General features: G+C 42.8%; 1 protein-coding gene across 1 annotated transcript; it reads left to right on the top strand.

Annotated features, from left to right (window-relative positions):
• Nucleotides 1-706: 706 nt before the first annotated feature.
• On the top strand, nucleotides 707-17,078 carry HMGXB4 (HMG-box containing 4). The gene is made up of 11 exons (XM_035340492.1): nucleotides 707-846; nucleotides 2,598-2,703; nucleotides 3,343-3,455; nucleotides 4,789-4,864; nucleotides 5,857-6,801; nucleotides 8,256-8,339; nucleotides 8,867-8,931; nucleotides 9,185-9,290; nucleotides 9,882-10,051; nucleotides 14,561-14,683; nucleotides 16,621-17,078. Exons 2-11 carry the CDS (start codon nucleotides 2,673-2,675, stop codon nucleotides 16,663-16,665), a joined length of 1,758 nt encoding a protein of 585 aa, XP_035196383.1. The 5' UTR covers nucleotides 707-846; nucleotides 2,598-2,672; the 3' UTR covers nucleotides 16,666-17,078.
• Nucleotides 17,079-18,224: the final 1,146 nt, after the last annotated feature.

Raw genomic sequence — 18,224 nt, 5'->3', positions numbered from 1 at the left:
TACTCCTGCACCAGTAGAGATGATGGTCTTTAAGAGTCAGTTGAGGTTTGTTGAACGGGGACCTCTGGAGTGGTCAGAGAGCAGAAAGGTTGTTTCTCGAGCATTTTTACCTCTCTCTTCAATCCCTTGCAGGGACGAACAAGGAATGAGCTCTTTAGAAGAAGCTGAGGGTAGCTTGCTTTGGCCCTGCCTGCCTGCCACCCTCGGTCCATCGATTAGGAGGGTGTGACGGCAGCATGATGCCTGCTCGGGCAGGAGCCCTGGGCGTGCTGCGCAGACACACTCATCTCAGCCCCGCTGGTGGTCCCGACTCCATCTGCGCCTCTGAAGCACATCGAGCTGATTCCTCAGGCAACCAGACAGGCTTGGAGGAGATGTGCCTGTTCATGTGCGTGCATGACGAATCGCTCAGAAGCTCTCTCAGGAACAGGACTTCACTCTTTGCTATCGATCCCACAGCGGCAGGCACAGCCACCCGAAAACCTAACCCCTGCTGGAAGCACAGCCAGCTCCCAGACCCTGTAAGGACGTGGTGACGAGGGAGGGGCTGCTGTGCCGTGACAGCACAAGCACATGCACAGCGAGGAAGCTGCCACCGGGTGCCAGGGGCTCGGAAAGGCAGGCGGTGTGCGCCTGACGGCCATGGGGCCAACATGGCGCCCCCTCCTCCCCGCCCATCGACGCGCTCGGCGCTCCCGCCCCCCGTCGGAGGCGCTCGGCGCTCGGCCCTTGTCTCCTTCCCCAAGATGGCGGCGGCGGCGGAGGGCGGCGAGGCGGGAAGCGGCGGCGCGGAGTGAGGCGGCCGCGGCGCCTCCCCCCCGTCCCCTGCCCCCGGGGCCCGCTCGGGTGAGAGGGGGGACAGGAGGGAGCGGGGCGGCCGAAGGAGGCGGGGGGGCCCCGGGGAGCGGCCCCGCTGCACGGTGGGGCGGCGGAGGGGTCGATGGTGGGGTTTGCGCCCCCCCCCCCCCTCCGGCCGCCCGTGTGTCGCATCGTGAGGGCATCGTGATGAGGAGAGAGTCGCGACAGGAACCCGGGGGTGGCGTGGGGGGCGCGGGGGGGCTTGGTCCCGCAGCCGTGGGCGGTGAGGAGGGGGCGCACGTTTATAAATAAATCTTGTTTTCCTCGAATCACCCGTTCGTGAGGGACTGTCAGCGGCTCTGCGGTGCTGAGCGGTGCCTACAGCAGGCCCCGGACCTGAGCGCCGTGCGGTCGCATCGCCCGTGTTCCCGCTGAGCTCCACCAGGCAGCAGGGAGCTGAATGTCATGAGGTGTTTGCAGGATCTCACTCAAGACTGGAAGCCCACAAGTGGCAAGACGGTTGTTTGGCTTTGTTTTTTTTTTATTGTACAGAGCGACGCTGTTGCGCACGTACATCAATTCTGCCTACAAATCACTGTGCTCACCACACACAACGTATAGTAGTCAGAATACTCACTTAAAACACTTTTGTGGTGGGTGACTTCCCAAAACCCAAAGAATTCACTTGTATTGTTATGAATTTCACCAGAAACATCTCTGTATCTGCCGGCTTGAATTAGTCGCCAGTTTGTGCTTTCACTGAAGTAACCGCCATAAGATGAATGCATTGTACTTTCTCAGCCTCGACCAATTATTTATTAAATTGATGTAAATGCAGAAATGTAGCCTAAGTTCCCTGCTCTCTAGGTACTCAAATGTAACCTAAATGTGGCAAGATTACCCTGAGAGCTAGAAAGAGCAAACTTCATGATCTTTGTGGTTGAACCTTCACGTGTGCGTGCACACACATACACAACCACCACACAGAATCAGTTGGGTGCAGTTGCTTTAATCGCTTATGAGAGATCATCATTTTCCTGCTCATCAGTTCACTGCCTGAAAAACAAAAGCAGTGTACTCAGAGGAGTGCAGCTATTCCATACCTATTCCTGCATGCTGGCAACTGTGGAATAGACTGACTCAAGCGAGACCTGAAATCTGGGAGCTTGCAGGAGCTTGGGTGATGCAGAAGTCCTAGCAGAAAGGAACACTTTCCTCCGTTTCCTTTCCCAGGCTGACATTCAGAATGGCTGCAGCGGTAGTGGCAGGAGACACATCAGCACGGTGTACACCTTCATTACAAGGTGTGCAACCCTTCAGTTCAAAAGATTTGAAATAATTCTTATGTAGCACAATGATCCCTGCCTGGTTTCGTCTTTTTCCTTCACTTCATCTGAGATTCAGGGGTTTGGTATTTTTTTTTAAGTATCCCACTGTTTGCTACAGTGGTTTCTGATGAAACGTGACTTGGACACAAGTTCAGATACAGTTTTGTTTGTCATGAAAGTCGAACAGCTATATTCTCACCCTCTTTCCATTTTTATGAATAAATTATTTTAATGATGCAGAGATTTTACAGTGAATAGATGGTCTTGTTATATCTTTAAAAACAACAAAAAAAAAACCACTCCAACTTAATTTAAAAAAAATCTGTCAAACCCTAAGGGTATCAGCTGAAGAGGAGGTAGACTTCTTTCCCACTGTCTTCCAGAGATTCTTAATTTGTTTCAGAGGAAGTTTCCCGTTTTACGTTGTGATTCTTTTTTATGGGAGGGTTATTTTCATTCTCTGTTTCTCAGATCTTTTCCTTTAGATGGGAACAGGGGAAGGAGCCCAGGCGTGGCAACACATTCTCAGGCTCCTGAAGGACCGCCATGGCTTATGATGACTCCAAGAAGAAAGAAGGTATGAATGCTTCATAATCTCAGGGGGAGTAGCCAAAAAAAAGGGTGCCCTCTGCAGCACTCATGGTGTCAGAGAGTGGGAAAGGAAGCTAGTCTCCCGTGGACCATTGAAGGGTATTAGACCTTAAATTTAGTCTGGTGAAGATTCTGCAGGTTCCCAAGCCCTTGACTCCAAGATGCGCAGTGCTGGGATTAGAGGAACAGGTGGTATTTCCTGATGCAACCACCATGACTGGGAACTCTGCCCCTGCAGCCTTTCTTCTCCCTGCTAGGTCAGGGTGAAATGGGAGACCAGAGGGACTTGATCTTAGAGGCCTTTTCCAACCTAAGCAATTCCAAGATTCTATACAGTAAGTCTTGATAACATTTCTAAGTCCAGTTAGGACTTTAGGAAGAAATCGACAAGGATTAGAAACGCTATCTTGAGAATTTGTGTTATAGCATTAGAGCTCTGACCCCTGTCCCTACAGTCAGAGGTCGGAATGTTATCTTTCACTCCCAAGTGCTTTTTGGGTTTTGTGCATCACTCCATGCCAATGTCCACTCCTGTCTTATTTTGTGCATAGTCAATGTGCCTACTGTTCCTTAAGATGGTATTTCATTTCTTCATTTTTTTTTTCCTATTTCGCATAAATTGTAGAGTTCCTAGACAGTGACCGAAGTGATGTGGAGCTGGCTACGGTCAGGACACAGCGAGAGAAAAAAAGGTCTTACAGGGATCAGCTGCAAGAGGAGGAGAGAATAACAACACAGGTCAGGAAGCCTTCAGAGAAAAGGTTTAAGGTGTAAGAAAGTGTGGAAAGCTTAAGATAAAATGGGCTGGAATGTTTCAATGTTCTTTTGTATATCAAAATGCCTGTAGAAGACAGCAAGTACAGGTAATCATGTCCTGAATTGTTCAGTAGTTTTGTTGGGGAAATGGAGGGGGTTAGTTCCAATTTCAACCAATTCTGTTTTTTTCTGGCAGCAGAAAATAGGGTGATAGGATCTCATCCTAGCCTTACTATGCAACGGTGCAAGTGCTGAGATAGCATAACTGACTTTTTACACAAAGAAATGGGATTTCGAATTTATAGTTGCATTAATAGCCAGCAAAGAATGAATAAAATGTGAACTGATGCACTGCTGTCTTCCTGGTTCTGCATACAGCCTGAAACAATAGTTCTTGAGAGTAGTGAACTTGCCCTGTTTGTCTCCTTGGGGCCGTAACTCTGAAATCATGTTGCAACAGTTTCAAAACTTTCTCTGAGTTAAAATTTCACCTGTTAGCTCAAAGGTGACTATCTAATGATTGGTTTTATTTTTTTTTTAATCTGCTAAAGATGTTCAAGTTTAAATTGGAAATCCTCTACCATGTAGATAGAATTCTATAGAGGAGCTTCATTTTTAGACCATAAATCAGTCAAGAAACAAATAATAATTGGGTGACATGAGTTATTTTGGTCAGTTTTCTGGCCCATCATTTTAATTGTCACTTTTCTGTCCCTTCTTTCACTTTTATCTTCTTCAGCACATTAAATATGAATTGCTTAAAGGCTGGACAGCCTATGCATGCTTAGTTATTTCTTAGCTTTATTAAGAGGTAGCTGTCGATCTTTTATCAACCTATCGGCTGATGTCCAAGTACTGGCTTTCACTGGCCATTTCTTAACATTTTCAGGACTTTTTCAGGTTTTCTTGTGTAGTGCTCCTCTCACTGGAGGGGAACTCCCTGTCGAGATCTGTCTTTCCTTATTGTCCTTTTGTGCTGCAGTGTCCACAGAAAGCTTGATGCCAGTTGTCTGATGTGCTGAAACCAATTCTGACTAATACTGGGTTTTGTATTCTCCCCCCTGTCCATACCCTGCTTTTTGTCTCTTACCTTAAATCTACACTGTGGACTTCTGGGGACAGACTATGTTTCCTTTGCTGGTTTAGTTCCTAGAATGAGAATCTTCGTTCACACCTAGGGTTCTTTGGCATCGCAGTAGTACAAATGTCTCTTGATATCTCCCAGAAATTATCATCTCTGTCACCAGTCCATGCAAATCTCAAATTATTTCCGTGTTGTTTATCAGCATCTTTTTTTTTTTTGTTCTTATTCTAGGACAGTGAGCTCTTTCCAGGAACAGAACCTCACAAAAAGAAGAAGAAGCACTCCTCCGATGAGTACTGCTCCAGAGGTAAGACGGCAGTCAGGCAGCAGAAGGGGCTGGCAGATGATGATTTTGAGCAAAAGATGCTGTTAAACCAATGTCATCAAACTCTGTGGTTAGCACTTTATGGGGGAAAATTCCTTGTCCTAAGACAGATGGGTGTAATCAAAAACCTGGTTCCGATCAGGTTTCTGCTGCACCAGACAGCAAAAGATTAGAGGATGACGTTTCCAAAGACTAGCATAAAAGTTACTGTTGTTAGGGCAGGAATCTTCTTCCATGTCCTTTCTCATTGACAAGTTTATTTTCTAACCCATGCCTTCCTTTTTTTGCGTTTGCATTCTTTTTTTATTATGAGCTGTAATTTCATTTGCAGATAATATTAATTAATTTCTGTGAATTTATAAAAGCAGAATGTGTCAAGTTACATAATGAATGCTTTTGGTTCAGTTTAAATACAGAAATATTATTCTCACAATGAAAAAGCTGGCCAGGAAATGATAATTCAGCTCATAAAAGCTTAACAGGTTTAAGATTTATTTTTGTCCCAATTCCAAAAGAAGCCACATCTTTGGAATATCTTTATAAACTGAAATTTTATCAGAAGTCTGTTTTTAGAATGAAAAAGCTCATGTTCTCAATTCATTGGTCTCAGCTAGAAGTAATGTGACAACCTTGCACTTGAGGTGTAATATTTCAGGTTCAGTAAGATGTATTTTCATCAAAATATGCTGGTTTATGATAGAATACAAAGTTTGATGAAAGTTCAAGAACTTTCTCACTCTGTCTTTCTGCATTAAATATTTTGATCAGCTCTGGTGTTACAACTCCTGATTCATATCCCTAAGGACACACTGAGCTGCCTGCAAATTTCAGAGACTTTCTTCTTGAGACAGGACACAGATCGGTTAGCTGTAATGACAAGTATTGCAAGGTTCTCACCTCATTTTTTTTTGACCAGCGTAGTGCTGTCTCTAAGGGAATCATCTTGATGAACATTTCTCTTGACTTTTTTTCAGATCTTTCATCTTTGGATCCACCATCAAAGAAGAAGAAAAAAGCAGTTTCTAGCCCCTCCTCTGCTGATAAAAACATGGATGTGCTCAAGGCTATCACCTCACCTTTGGCCACAAGCTCCAAGTCTTCAAAGAAGACATCCGAAAAATCGTCTTACTCTTCCTCTGGCCATTCTGAAAGCAAAAAGGAGCACCACAAGAAGAAATCGAGCGGAAGCAGTGGGGAGCACTCAGTGGATGATGGCAGCTACCACAAAACTAAAAAAATGAAACCTCTCTATGTGAACACAGAGACCCTTACTCTTCGTGAACCTGATGGCTTGAAGATGAAGCTTATCCTTTCACCAAAAGAGAAAAGTAGTGCAGCAGATGATGATTCTTTCTCCTACTCTTCAGCACCAGCAGCTGCAAAGAAATCTTCTAAAAAATCATCTCGAGATGAGCAAGGCTCATTCCATCTGGGTCATGAAGTGCAGAGCTTCCAGAAATCGTCCCGGAAGAAGCACAAACCTCCTCCAGACCCACATCCCCCATCTGAGAGTTTTGGTGCCGACTCATCCGTGTTTTCAGAAGGCCATGGGAGTGAGTATGAGACGTCAGGTGTGGAGGCACCACCAGAATCTGGTTCCTCTTCTGGTGGGGAGTTGGAGGCTGGAGAACTAGTGATAGATGACTCCTACCGGGAAATCAAGAAGAAGAAGAAGTCAAAAAAAAGTAAGAAAAAAAAAGACAAGGAGAAACACAGAGAGAAGAAGCACTCTAAATCTAAAAAGAGTTCTGGGCACTCTTCTGTGGCAGTAGCAGAAGTAACAGTATCACCACCACCACCTTCGAGTACTTCCTATGTTCTTCCTCCACCTCATCCTACTATTTATCACTCAGATGGACAAAGTGAGAAGAGGAGGAAGAAGGAAGAAAAGGAGAAGGAAAAAGCTGAAAAATGGGAAAAGGAAAAAGAAAAGGAAAGAGAAAAGGAAAAGGAACGAGAAAAGGAAAAGGAAAGAGAAAGAGAAAAGGAACAAGAAAAGGAAAGAGAAAGAGAAAAGGAACGAGAAAAGGAACGAGAAAAGGAAAAGGAAAGAGAAAAGGAAAAGGAGAGAGAAAAGGAACGAGAAAGAGAAAAGGAACGAGAAAAGGAAAAGGAACGAGAAAGGGAAAGAGAAAGGGAAAAAGTAAGGAAAAATTGAAGGGGAAATTGCAATTGGGTGGTGGGTAATGGTGAATTACACACTTCATTCCAAAATCTTGTTAAATGGAAGCATAATTAATAGTAGCATTGATGGTTTCATTGCAGCATGTTTGGCAAAAGTATTTCAGCTACTGTCATTTCTGTTCATAGCAAAAGAAATATAAACCATTGGGGTTTTTCTGTGACACAGGCAGTCTTTAGCCAATAACGGTCCTTTGAAAAGGTTATACTTAATCTGCTTGGTACAGACCATGCCACAACTACATTGTTTTCTAAGGTAACTGGTTCTAACTATTATCAGGTAGAGTTTTAGTCTTGTCTGGGAATCATCTAGTCCATCATCACAGTTCCTGTAAAAAAGGAATTGAATTCTTAACTTGGAAGAGTGAAGTTATTCACCCATTTATTCCTTTATTAAGATAAAGATGTAATTCTTACAGACTGCCACATTTCCACTTTCATCCTGTACTCATAAATTCAGGTTTCCACAGTTAATGCTCAGAAGTGCAAGTAGGAAAAATTGTAGCTGGAGTGTGTCTGAGATTTCTAGATAATATAATTATAGCTATGTAAGTGTATAATAGGGTAAAACCGTTTTTGCCAGATAGACAAGAGTTGCTTTGTACCAGGAAATGGGTGACCATAGCCCAAATTTGTGCAGCTCTCACTGTGTCCTGTGTAGTAAGTTTTTTCTGATCGCAGTTTGGAAGTTGCTTATGCCTCTGCTATCTTACACAGTTTGTTTTCCTGCAAATACGAAGTGATCTGTAAGGATGCAAGGAATAGAACAAAACATAGATAGAACAGAACAAAACTGAACTGTTTTGACAGGTCCGTGGTAGGTACTGTGAATAGTATGATGGGGTTTTTGTTATTTTAATCAATTTTAAGTTTTAAAACTGAGATATATGAACAGCATTAAATGTTGATCGTGGATTTAGAAGAGCAAAGGAGGTGATTTATGAATGAATTGTATTGATAGAGTTGTTGCAAGATAAGCCTTATGCTAAAACTGATTCTGGCTGGTTCTTGTGCTTTCATACCCGATAAATTCAGCAAGTAAATTTATGTAACACATGTAAAACTGCCATTTTACCTTCTTGATCTAAGAACAGTATCTCCCTTTAAGTGTTTGATAAATGCAGAATTATTAATAAATTTGAGTAGGTCCCTTTATAACTAAAAATCTTTGTTTTCTTTTCTTCTTCTGACTAGCCAAAGAAGAAGAACATGTCTGCTTATCAAGTGTTTTGCAAGGAATATCGTACAAATATTGTGTCAGAGCACCCCAGGATAGGTGAGAAAATAATCTAGCCGTCTTTATTCTTGATTATACATCAGTCTGATTAATTAACAGGACATACCTTCTCTGTATCATATCGACCTCTTAATTTTTCAGGTAGCAAAAGGACAGAAATGGATTTCATGATTTGCTTTCATTGTATATTAACCAAGCTGTGAATCTGGATGAAGGAACTGCCTACTCTCCCTTTCTTTTACCTAAAGAGTTGTCTTTGTTGTGTCATTTTTCAGCACATGTAGTCTTACAGTCTTACATTCCCTGTATCAGGTTGTGGGGTTTTGTTTGTTTGTTTGTTTGTTTTTTTAATTTTTTCTTCATTTTAGACAGTAAGGGAAATGATGCACACTGAAAATCATTTTCTGGACAGTGTGGAGAGTTCCACTGGCGGAACAGGTTGCTTCCTAAATGTGTATGTGTAGGCCAGTTTTTCACACTGTTGACATTCACATAAATTTCCTATGTTCTCACCACAACTTTATTATTTAATTTATTTGAAACATTTTTATTTCTCCTCCTATCAGATTTTGGAGACCTAAGTAAAAAGCTGGCAGAAGTGTGGAAGCAGCTCCCTGAGAAGGATAAACTGGTAAGCATGTGTGAGATGTTTTTTTTTAAATGATTTTTGTAAACTGTGTGCTTAGGTCAGAACGTGCTGACAGTAATTCCACCATACCTTGAAGAAATATTACCTCTGTCCCCCAGATATGGAAGAGTGTGTTGCCTTGCCCTTGTGGTCATAAAATAAACTATGTAACGTCATTTTGCCTCCAGGTCTTGGCATCAGATATGAAAATTACCTAATGCTGTAAATGTCTCTTTTCATACCGTGGTAACTGCAGGTCTGGAAACAGAAAGCTCAGTATCTGCAGCACAAGCAGAATAAAGCAGAAGCCACCACTGTGAAGCGAAAGGCATCGTCTTCAGATGGTGCTCCAAAAATAAAAGGTAATTGTTGCACTTCATATGCTCTACTTGTGGTTTTTTGTTTTTTTTTTTTGGAGTAGGGAAGATGGTGTGGACTGTAAAATAATGAACAAAGGTCCTTTCTTGTTTCTCATCCTACCTGCTTTTTCACAAGTCTTGACATTTTCTCATATTACTTTATATATTTTTTCATATATATTATCATATCATATTACTCAACAACAGTGTTTCTTCAGGAGCAAGAATGATATCAGCACTTTTCAAAAAGATTTCCTTGTCTAATTAGTAAGATGATACTGGTTTTAGCACTTCAGGGTTTGAAACATAAAGCAAGCAGAGGCAACAGAGAAGTTCTAGTGAGTGTAGCTAGGTGGAAGGGGAGAAAGGGTTGTTTTTGGCTTGGCATCTCTATTTACCAAATCTTCTACCAGATTGCAGGCAGCTGAGGTACATGCTTTGAAGGCAAGTTCTTTCTCTAAAGACAACAGGAGAAGATCCACAGAACTATTTAAGCATCTCACATCTTTGAGATTTGAACTTTAGAAAGCAAATAGACTTGAAAGTAAAAGAATGAAAGTGGATAATACGGAATTTTAATTCATGTATTTACAGCTTCTCCACCAGGAGTGATTTCCCCTCAAAAGAAATCCCCCACCAGCACTGTGGTGTTGCCTTCCTCACCAGCCAAACTCCCTGAGACAGAACCTATAGATGTAGCTGCACATTTACAATTGCTGGGGGAATCCCTGAGCCTCATTGGACACAGACTGCAGGAAACAGAGGTGAGTCTGTAACCAGCAACGTCTCAGTGATGTCATATAATTTACACATAGGATTGGGGAGTTATTATTTTGTTTTACTTAAACAGACAATGCTTTTATACTAGGAAGAGAAATTACAGGTGGTGTGTCATGTTTCTTTAATGCATTGTTGTTTATTTTCAGTGAAATAAAAAGCCTTGTTTCTCAGTAAACAGTAGGTGTCAAAGAAAGACAGGTCCTTCGCTTGCAGCTCTATGTCCTTGTGGTGGTTTTACCGTGCTAGGCAGCTGAACACCACAACCCATCTCTCACTCCCCCTCCTCAGGTGAGGAGGGGAAAAAGTAAAGAACAACTCACCGGTTGAGATAAGGTATTTTAATTAAAGAAAAATAATAGATATAAATAATATAAAGGAAATATTATTCTTAATTAAACAATTCAACTAAAGGGAAAAAAGGGAAAGGGGAAGAGGGACGGGGAAAGGGAATAACAAAACAAAACAAGTAAAGGCTATGTGGAAGTGCAGAGGAAAGAAATTAATCTCCACTTCCCACAAATGAGCGATGCTTGACCACGTCCTTGAAGCAGGGCCTCAGCGCACGTAGCCGGTGTTTGGGAGGAGGACAGATGTTTTTGCAACGAGAGCCCACCCCTCCCCTCTTCTTCCTTTTTCCACCTTTGCTTGCTGACTGCTTCCATACCATCATATGGTATGGAATATCCCTTTGGTTGGTTTAGGTCAGCTGCCCTGGTGATGTTTCTTTCTCACTTTTTTGCCTACCCCCTAGGAGGGTTAAAGAAAGTCCTGATGCTGTGCCAGCACTGCTCAGCAGCAGACACAACACCGGTGTGATACCACTGCTGTTCGGGCTACAAGTGCAGAGCACAGCACTGCTGCGGGGAAAGTTAACATCCCAGCCAGACTCAGTACAACCTCCACCCCTTATTCCATAACATGTGTGTCACTCTCAGGTCCCCCATGCTTTGGCATATCCTCATCATCATTGTTCCTTGTTCTTTAACAAATTGATAGGTAGGTACATCTTTACATACTATAGGTCTCTCTCGGAAAACGTCCATAAGAACTGTTGACGATTCAGTCTTCATCTGCCAAAGTGGCCACTCAGGGCAGGCGGAGTTGGATGTCTGGACACCAGCACCGGCTTAGCTCAAGTCCTTGTTGCACTTGCCCAGTTCCTTGCAAAGTTGACCTGTTTTTGATCTTGCAGTGTCTTCCTGCAACATAGAACTTAGATTACAGTTTAGTTTTCTGCCGAAGTTGGATCTCCTTGGGGCACACACCCGATATCCCCATCTGTTGTAGGATTGTTTAAGGTTGAAAAACAGCTGGTACCAATCGCTACCACAACGGTGCACCGACGGCAATATCGCACCAACCTTGTGGTAGCGATTGGTACCTGCTGTTTTTCAACCTTAAACAATCCTACAACGGAGGGGTCTTCTGAAAGGCCAGGTAGGGTAGACAGTTGCCTAATCTTCTCTGTGCTCAAAGCAGCTATGCCAAAAGCCCACCGGTACCCTTTTGGATCCTTGAAGTACCCTCTCTTGAGGTAGTCTATGCCAAGGATGCATGGAGCCTCTGGGCCAGTCACAATAGGATGCTTTTGCCATTCATTCCCAGTTAGACTCACTTCAGCTTCCAGTACAGTTAGCTGTTGGGATCCCCCCATCACTCCAGAGATACAGATGGGTTCTGTCCCTTGGTAGTCTGATGCCATTAAAGTACATTGTGCGCCAGTGTCCACTAGAGCTTTGTATTCTTGTGGTTCCAATGTGCCAGGCCATCGGATCCACACAGTCCAATAAATCCGGTTATCCCTCTCCTCTACCTGGCCAGGGGCAGGGCCCCTCTAGTCCTGGTTGGAGCGTCTGCCACTTAATTCTTGCAAATGAGAAGCAGAGGTCCCTTCATCAGGGTCAAGAATAACATCAGCTCTTCTACTGCCTCTGGAGAACTGCCCAACCGAAACTGGAGCAGCGTTTTTCTTAGGGGCCCCTCTTCTTGCTGCTGTATTTCCTTTCAGTTCACGTACCCAAGCAGCTAGGGTTGAAGTAGGTACGCCATCCCATTTCCTCCTATGTTCCCTATAGTCACGCAGATAAAACCACAAGGTGCCACGTGGTGTGCGTCTTGGGTACTCTCTCTCTCGAGCAGGAAAATACTGATTCTTAGTGGCTGAACTATCACTCTGTCTGGATGAGGGGGAGTATGCTCGTTCTACGAGGCGGTCAAGTCTTTTGGACAGTTTCTCCACAGCTGAGACACAGGCCCGTGGTGGAGCAGAGAGATTGTCTTCATATTTTTTAAGCTGGCAGGACAGATTATACACTGTTGGTCCCATGCCCTCATCCCAATTAAATATTGCCAGTGTACTGGCATGAGATGATGGTGCACTCTGCACCAATTTACGCCACATGGATGTTGTGCACTGGACTTCATCGGGATCTTTAGGTGTCTGGGCATTGTCCAAATCACTATAAATCATCTCCAGCACAGCTAATTCCCTCAGTTGCTGGAGACCTTTATCCACAGTGGCCCACTTGCCTACTTGATATACAATGTCTTCCTTATGGGGATACCTTTCTTTCACAGCTGCCAGGAGTCACCTCCAGAGGCCGAGAACCTGTGAACCTGCGTCCCTCTCCCAATTCCTTTATCAATTACCATTTCTCTAGAGAGGGATCCCAACTGCTTGGCTTCATTGCCTTCTAATTGATGGCTATTGGCCCCAGTGTCCGAGCATCGAAGCAGCCAGGTGAGGATGTGTTCACCTGGGTGTCGACCATAATCCTTTTGTATTTCTTGCAACTTGCTCAGGGATAGGGATCGAGTGGTTTCTCATTGGTTTATGGTTTCCATCTCTTCTTCCTGCTGGTTTTGTGCTGTCGCTGCTTTAGAGGTGCCTGCCTCTTCCCCTTCTCCCTCCAACTTAGGAGAGGCTTCTTCCCTTACTAAACGAGCTGACTTCCATTTCGATTGTTTTAACTTGACTAAGGGACCCTAGTGTGGCATCACAGAGGACGGGGAGACCCTAGTGTGGCATCACAGAGGAGAGGGACCCTAGTGTGGCATCACAGAGGAGAGCCTAGGGTGGCATCACAGTGGGCAGGGACCCTAGTGTGGCATCACAGAGGAGAGGGATCCCGTGTGGCATCACAAAGGTCCGGGAGACCCTAGTGTGGCATCACAGAAGAGAGAGAGCCTAGTGTGGCATCACAGAGGAGAGCCTAGTGTGGCATCAAAGAGCATAGAGCCTCCTGTGGCATCACAGAGGAGAGAGAGCTGAGGGTGGTATCTGTGGTGGTTTTACCATGCTAGGCAGCTGAACACCACAACCCATCTCTCACTCCCCCTCCTCGGATGAGGAGGGGAAAAAGTAAAGGGGAAAAGAACAACTCACCGGTTGAGATAAGGTATTTTAATTAAAGAAAAATAATAGATATAAATAATATAAAGGAAATATTATTCTTAATTAAACAATTCAACTAAAGGGAAAAAAGGGAAAGGGGAAGAGGGACGGGGAAAGGGAATAACAAAACAAAACAAGTAAAGGCTATGTGGAAGTGCAGAGGAAAGAAATTAATCTCCACTTCCCACAAATGAGCGATGCTTGACCACGTCCTTGAAGCAGGGCCTCAGCGCACGTAGCCGGTGTTTGGGAGGAGGACAGATGTTTTTGCAACGAGAGCCCACCCCTCCCCTCTTCTTCCTTTTTCCACCTTTGCTTGCTGAGTGTGACATCATATGGTATGGAATATCCCTTTGGTTGGTTTAGGTCAGCTGCCCTGGTGATGTTTCTTTCTCACTTTTTTGACAATCTCTGGCCCAGTTACAGTCTCAAGCCTTCTAAGAAAACCATCAGAGAAGGCCGTTACCGAGATGTTTCCGTATGTCCTGTTGTTTTTTGATGGTATCATGTTCCCAGTGCTTTAAATAGCAGCTACTGTTGTTTCAACTTAAATGGTAATGTAGAAAATGTAATATTTTCCAGTGGTTTTTTAGTGTTACACGATAGTAATTGTGCACGCACACAGAGTTTAGAACTCAGTTTAGCCTGTAAGCAGAACACACATTTGGCTCAAATAGCAAATGTCAGTGAATTTTATGGCTAACATGGTCAGCTCATCCCACTACGCTTGCTTGTTTTATCAGCAAGAAAATAAATGTTACTGCATTTCTGCAGTTTCTGGTAGGACCTCACTGAGGTCATTCTTCAAAGGAAAAAATTTGAAGTAAAAAGCTCTCCCTTTACAGAACAGCACACAAACACATTCCATTCTTGAAGATATATTGATAACTAAAGCATTTTTACAGACTTAATATTTCTTTAAGCTTCAATAATAATAATAAAAAAAACTATTGCCTTTGGGATTCGGGTAATTATAATAATAGATGTTATGAAATGGCAAGGAAACCATATTGCAGAAATTGTGGAATTAAGTTAAATATAAACCCAACAACTTTCTGACCTTTTATTTTGCTCAATTTTTTTCTTTCCTTACTTCCAGGGAATGGTGGCTGTTTCAGGAAGTTTGTCAGTACTTCTGGATTCTATCATCTGTGCTTTGGGCCCATTAGCATGTCTGACCACACAACTACCTGAGTTGAACGGCTGCCCTAAGCAGGTTTTGGTGAGTTCCTTGTGGTTATTTTCATGCTAGCCCAGTTAATTTCAGCAGAGTCCAAATAGTTTTCCAATGAATCAGTTTTACAATGCAATTATAATTCCAGTGCAGTAAGAAAATTGTCTTGGTCATACATTTTTATAGAGGGATATTTCTTGAAATTCCTTAAGATGTTAATGCTGTAGGCTATTGTACAATGTTGTAGTTTGTTTTTTCCAGTGACTTAATATTTGTTCCATTGGTTGCAGCGTGTGTAGGTCCTGTTTTAGGGACTGAATTGACCCATCTGAATCAAATAGAAGCACCTATACACATACAATTTTTGAAAGTACTGATTTTCCATAAAAAACAGATGCAGCTTCCATGCTCTGTGTTCACACATTGTTTCTTTTGCTACATAAAAAATAACTTGTGATCTCAGTTAGGATTCCTAATGTGACTGAGTAGGGCCTTTCACGTGTGTAACCTTATCCAAGGAAAGGAAAATAGTCCGTGTTTTAAGGAACTAGATAACTACAGGTTCTTTTCCACTTTAAATTATACTTGTTACTGAGCCCTGATTGAGTAAAAGCTTGTGACCTCAATGTGGCATGATGTGGACATAGATTAAGATGGCAGCAGTAGAAGAGGAATCAGAAGTCGTACCTCCAACAGAGGGCGCTAATAGGCCGAGGAGAAGAGGAGCAAAAATGAAAAATAATTATATAGTCTGCAAACAGTAAGAGATTTAAAACCTATCTGAACGAGAGAACAACAAAAATAGGATATGAATTGGCATGTTTCTGTAGGACATCCCAAATATTGATTCATTCTGAGAAATGACTGTTAACAACAGCAGCAAATTTGGCAGCTTAGGCTGTGAGCTCCAACAAACTGATTGCCTACACAGAAGCTGAGTCAGCGGGGTGTTCCCATCATAAGCCGTGGAAAAACATCCTATGCTTTTCTCCTTGCTTGCCAAGTGCATTCAAAACAAGTGACACCCCTTTTCCACATGACTAATGGTGCCTATCTTGGAAACTTGATCAACTTATTGTTTGTTACAATGAGCAATGAAGCTTCAGGTGGATTAAAGCACTTACCATTCACTTCTGAAAACTGGTATCCAGGCTTGATAATAAAGAAACTACTCCAATTTTTACAGTCAGACACGTAAAAACTGGCATTCTAAGACAAAGTTGCCTGCAGTTGTGTTCATACAGTATGCAATTTATATTTTCAGTCAGTAGGTGGCATTGTTAAATTTTAGAATAACCATCATTACGGATCCAGCTCCTCTGTTTTCAGCAGTTAAAAGGTATTCCTAAGGCCTTCAGCCATCCAGCCACAGATTTTAGGTTACCGAAATGCTGCATCTGAAGAACAAACAGATAATATACTGCTGCCTGTTGTTTTCTTATACGCAAAAAAGGACTCCTAGTCTCAGAAGTTTGTTACAAGGAATAGAGAAAACTGGAAGGCACCTCTTTTTCTCTCTGAGACCCTACTAGTGGGTGTTTTTGAGGGTTTTTCTCTGATAAACTGTAGAATTTCTTAAAGGACTTGTGAATTTAAAGTCAGTTTTCTTGTTGTTTTTACACTCTACAACACTGATTACTTTACCTAAGTCCTTTACCACATCTTCCCAGTGGTTGATGAGATATAGTCAATGTGGCTTCTTTCAAATCCAAAGACAGAGATGGGGTTCATTAGGAGGAGGTCACCTGAGGAAAGCCTTGAACATTTTCTTTATTTCTAGGTGCTTCCAAATACTTAGGCTACCGTTATGTTTAGGTAAGTTTCCAAAAATGTGAAAATAAGCCTAGCAGTGGGGGGCTAGTGGTGACTAGACCGTTTCATTGTCTCACGATACAGTAACTTGTAAGACAAACGAATCTGCGTAGTACCCTGATCTATGTAATTTTTTTTTACCTGACATTAAAACATTGCATTTGTTTTCCCAGTCAAACACACTAGACAACATCGCCTACATCATGCCTGGACTTTGATGGGAAAAGATCCTGGGATTTACTCAACTTCTGTGTAACTGACCTGTGTACATATGCACTACACCGGCACTCCCAAAGGACTCTGTGTGTAGGGTTTTAATTTTTTTTAACTGTACAGTATATGCATAGGATTGTAACTGTCTTATTTTTTGGAAAGGTGTGAAGTTAAGCTGAGAGAACAGATCTTTGCTGGAGGATGGAATGTCATCCAATCTAAAAGTATTTGTATGAAGAATTCAGAAAGGTTTTGAGATACTAGCCTTAAACTCAGATCCTTTACTGGGGGAAGCAGCCAGAGAATAGACTTCTCAATATAAGGAAGGACACATCACCATGAGAGTAGTCATAGAAACAACCCAGAGAGGTTGCTGAATCTCCATCCTTGATGATATTAAAATACTGAGTGAGCGGCCTACTGTAGTTGGACTTTCTTTAGAAGCAGGGGGTTGGATAAGATGACCTCCTGATACCCTTCCCAGTGTAAAGTATTCTTATATTCTGTGGGCACGCAGAGAAGGTAATTTAGTTTGGACCAAGAAATAGAACTGAACTCTTCACCAGCCCTATTTTTAATTTAAAATCTGCTTGAGGGGAAAGCTGGATAGGTGATCAAAGATGCAGAGAGCTCTCCCTCTTGGTCACATCTTCTACCCCTCCCTCTTCGGTCAGTAAACTGAAAGTCGTCAGTGTCAGCTTACTGGCCTGGTAGCTGGCATTTATCATGAAGTTGAAGATGACAGAGAATTTAATCTTTTCTTGTCAACTTACATCCAAATCATCATTAGCATCAGTTTATCAACAGACTTCATTGGCTTGAGAGGATGCACCTCCTGCTGATTTTTCCAGGGCATGGTCAGCCTGTTTTGATGGAGAGGAGAGCGACAGCAGATGGGAAAAACTTGGATTGCTTCTGCCCATCTCGCCCCTGGTTTGTGAACAGACAACCTTGGTTTCTGAGTTTGCTGATCCCCCAGCCCTTTCACCAGCAGTATTGAAAGAGCTGTGGTGCTGCTGTGAGACGTTGACTAATGACCAATTTGAAGCCGTTGCAGCCGACCAAGGTACCTGTGAGTGGATGGGACTGATCCCCCTTCTTTCTAGCCACATACTCGGTGTTTGGCTTTCCGTTCCTCTAGAAGAGGAGCTGCAGGAGAGCATTTGATTTTCATATAGGCGTTTGTGTGTCTGTATGTTTGTGTATGTGGTGTTCATAGCGTATGTATTTAACTTTTACCGGTATCTGTAACAGATTTTAATTTATCCTGTATATTACTGTGTACATATATATATATATATACACATATATATATATACACGTAATTTAAAAGCAAAAAGCCCTCCCTCTACCAACAGTGTGTGGAAGATACCGAGTCTGCCTCACCACTTCCTGCAGGAATCAGATGTGTGTCCAGTAGCAAGCAGTGGCATTGTATGGGGAAACACCGGAAAGATCTGGTGTCTGTAGAGACTGGTTATCTTGAGAAGCTAGGTAGAACAGATGAAATATAATTTGACTGCAGGACATTCAGCCTTACAGCATAACAAATCGAAAGTGACAG

The sequence above is a fragment of the Oxyura jamaicensis genome, chromosome 1, assembly GCF_011077185.1.
Source record: "Oxyura jamaicensis isolate SHBP4307 breed ruddy duck chromosome 1, BPBGC_Ojam_1.0, whole genome shotgun sequence".
In the NCBI taxonomy this organism is placed as follows: domain Eukaryota; kingdom Metazoa; phylum Chordata; class Aves; order Anseriformes; family Anatidae; genus Oxyura; species Oxyura jamaicensis.
The sequence above is the reverse complement of the archived record's forward strand: the minus strand, read 5'-3'. Positions and strand labels throughout refer to the sequence as shown.

Coding starts and splice junctions, on each gene's coding strand:
- HMGXB4 (XM_035340492.1), top strand. CDS start 2,673: ATGGCTTATGATGACTCCAAGAAGAAAGAAG. Junction 4,865..5,856: donor CGATGAGTACTGCTCCAGAG/GTAAGACGGCAG, acceptor ACTTTTTTTCAG/ATCTTTCATCTTTGGATCCA. Junction 14,684..16,620: donor GCTGCCCTAAGCAGGTTTTG/GTGAGTTCCTTG, acceptor TTGTTTTCCCAG/TCAAACACACTAGACAACAT.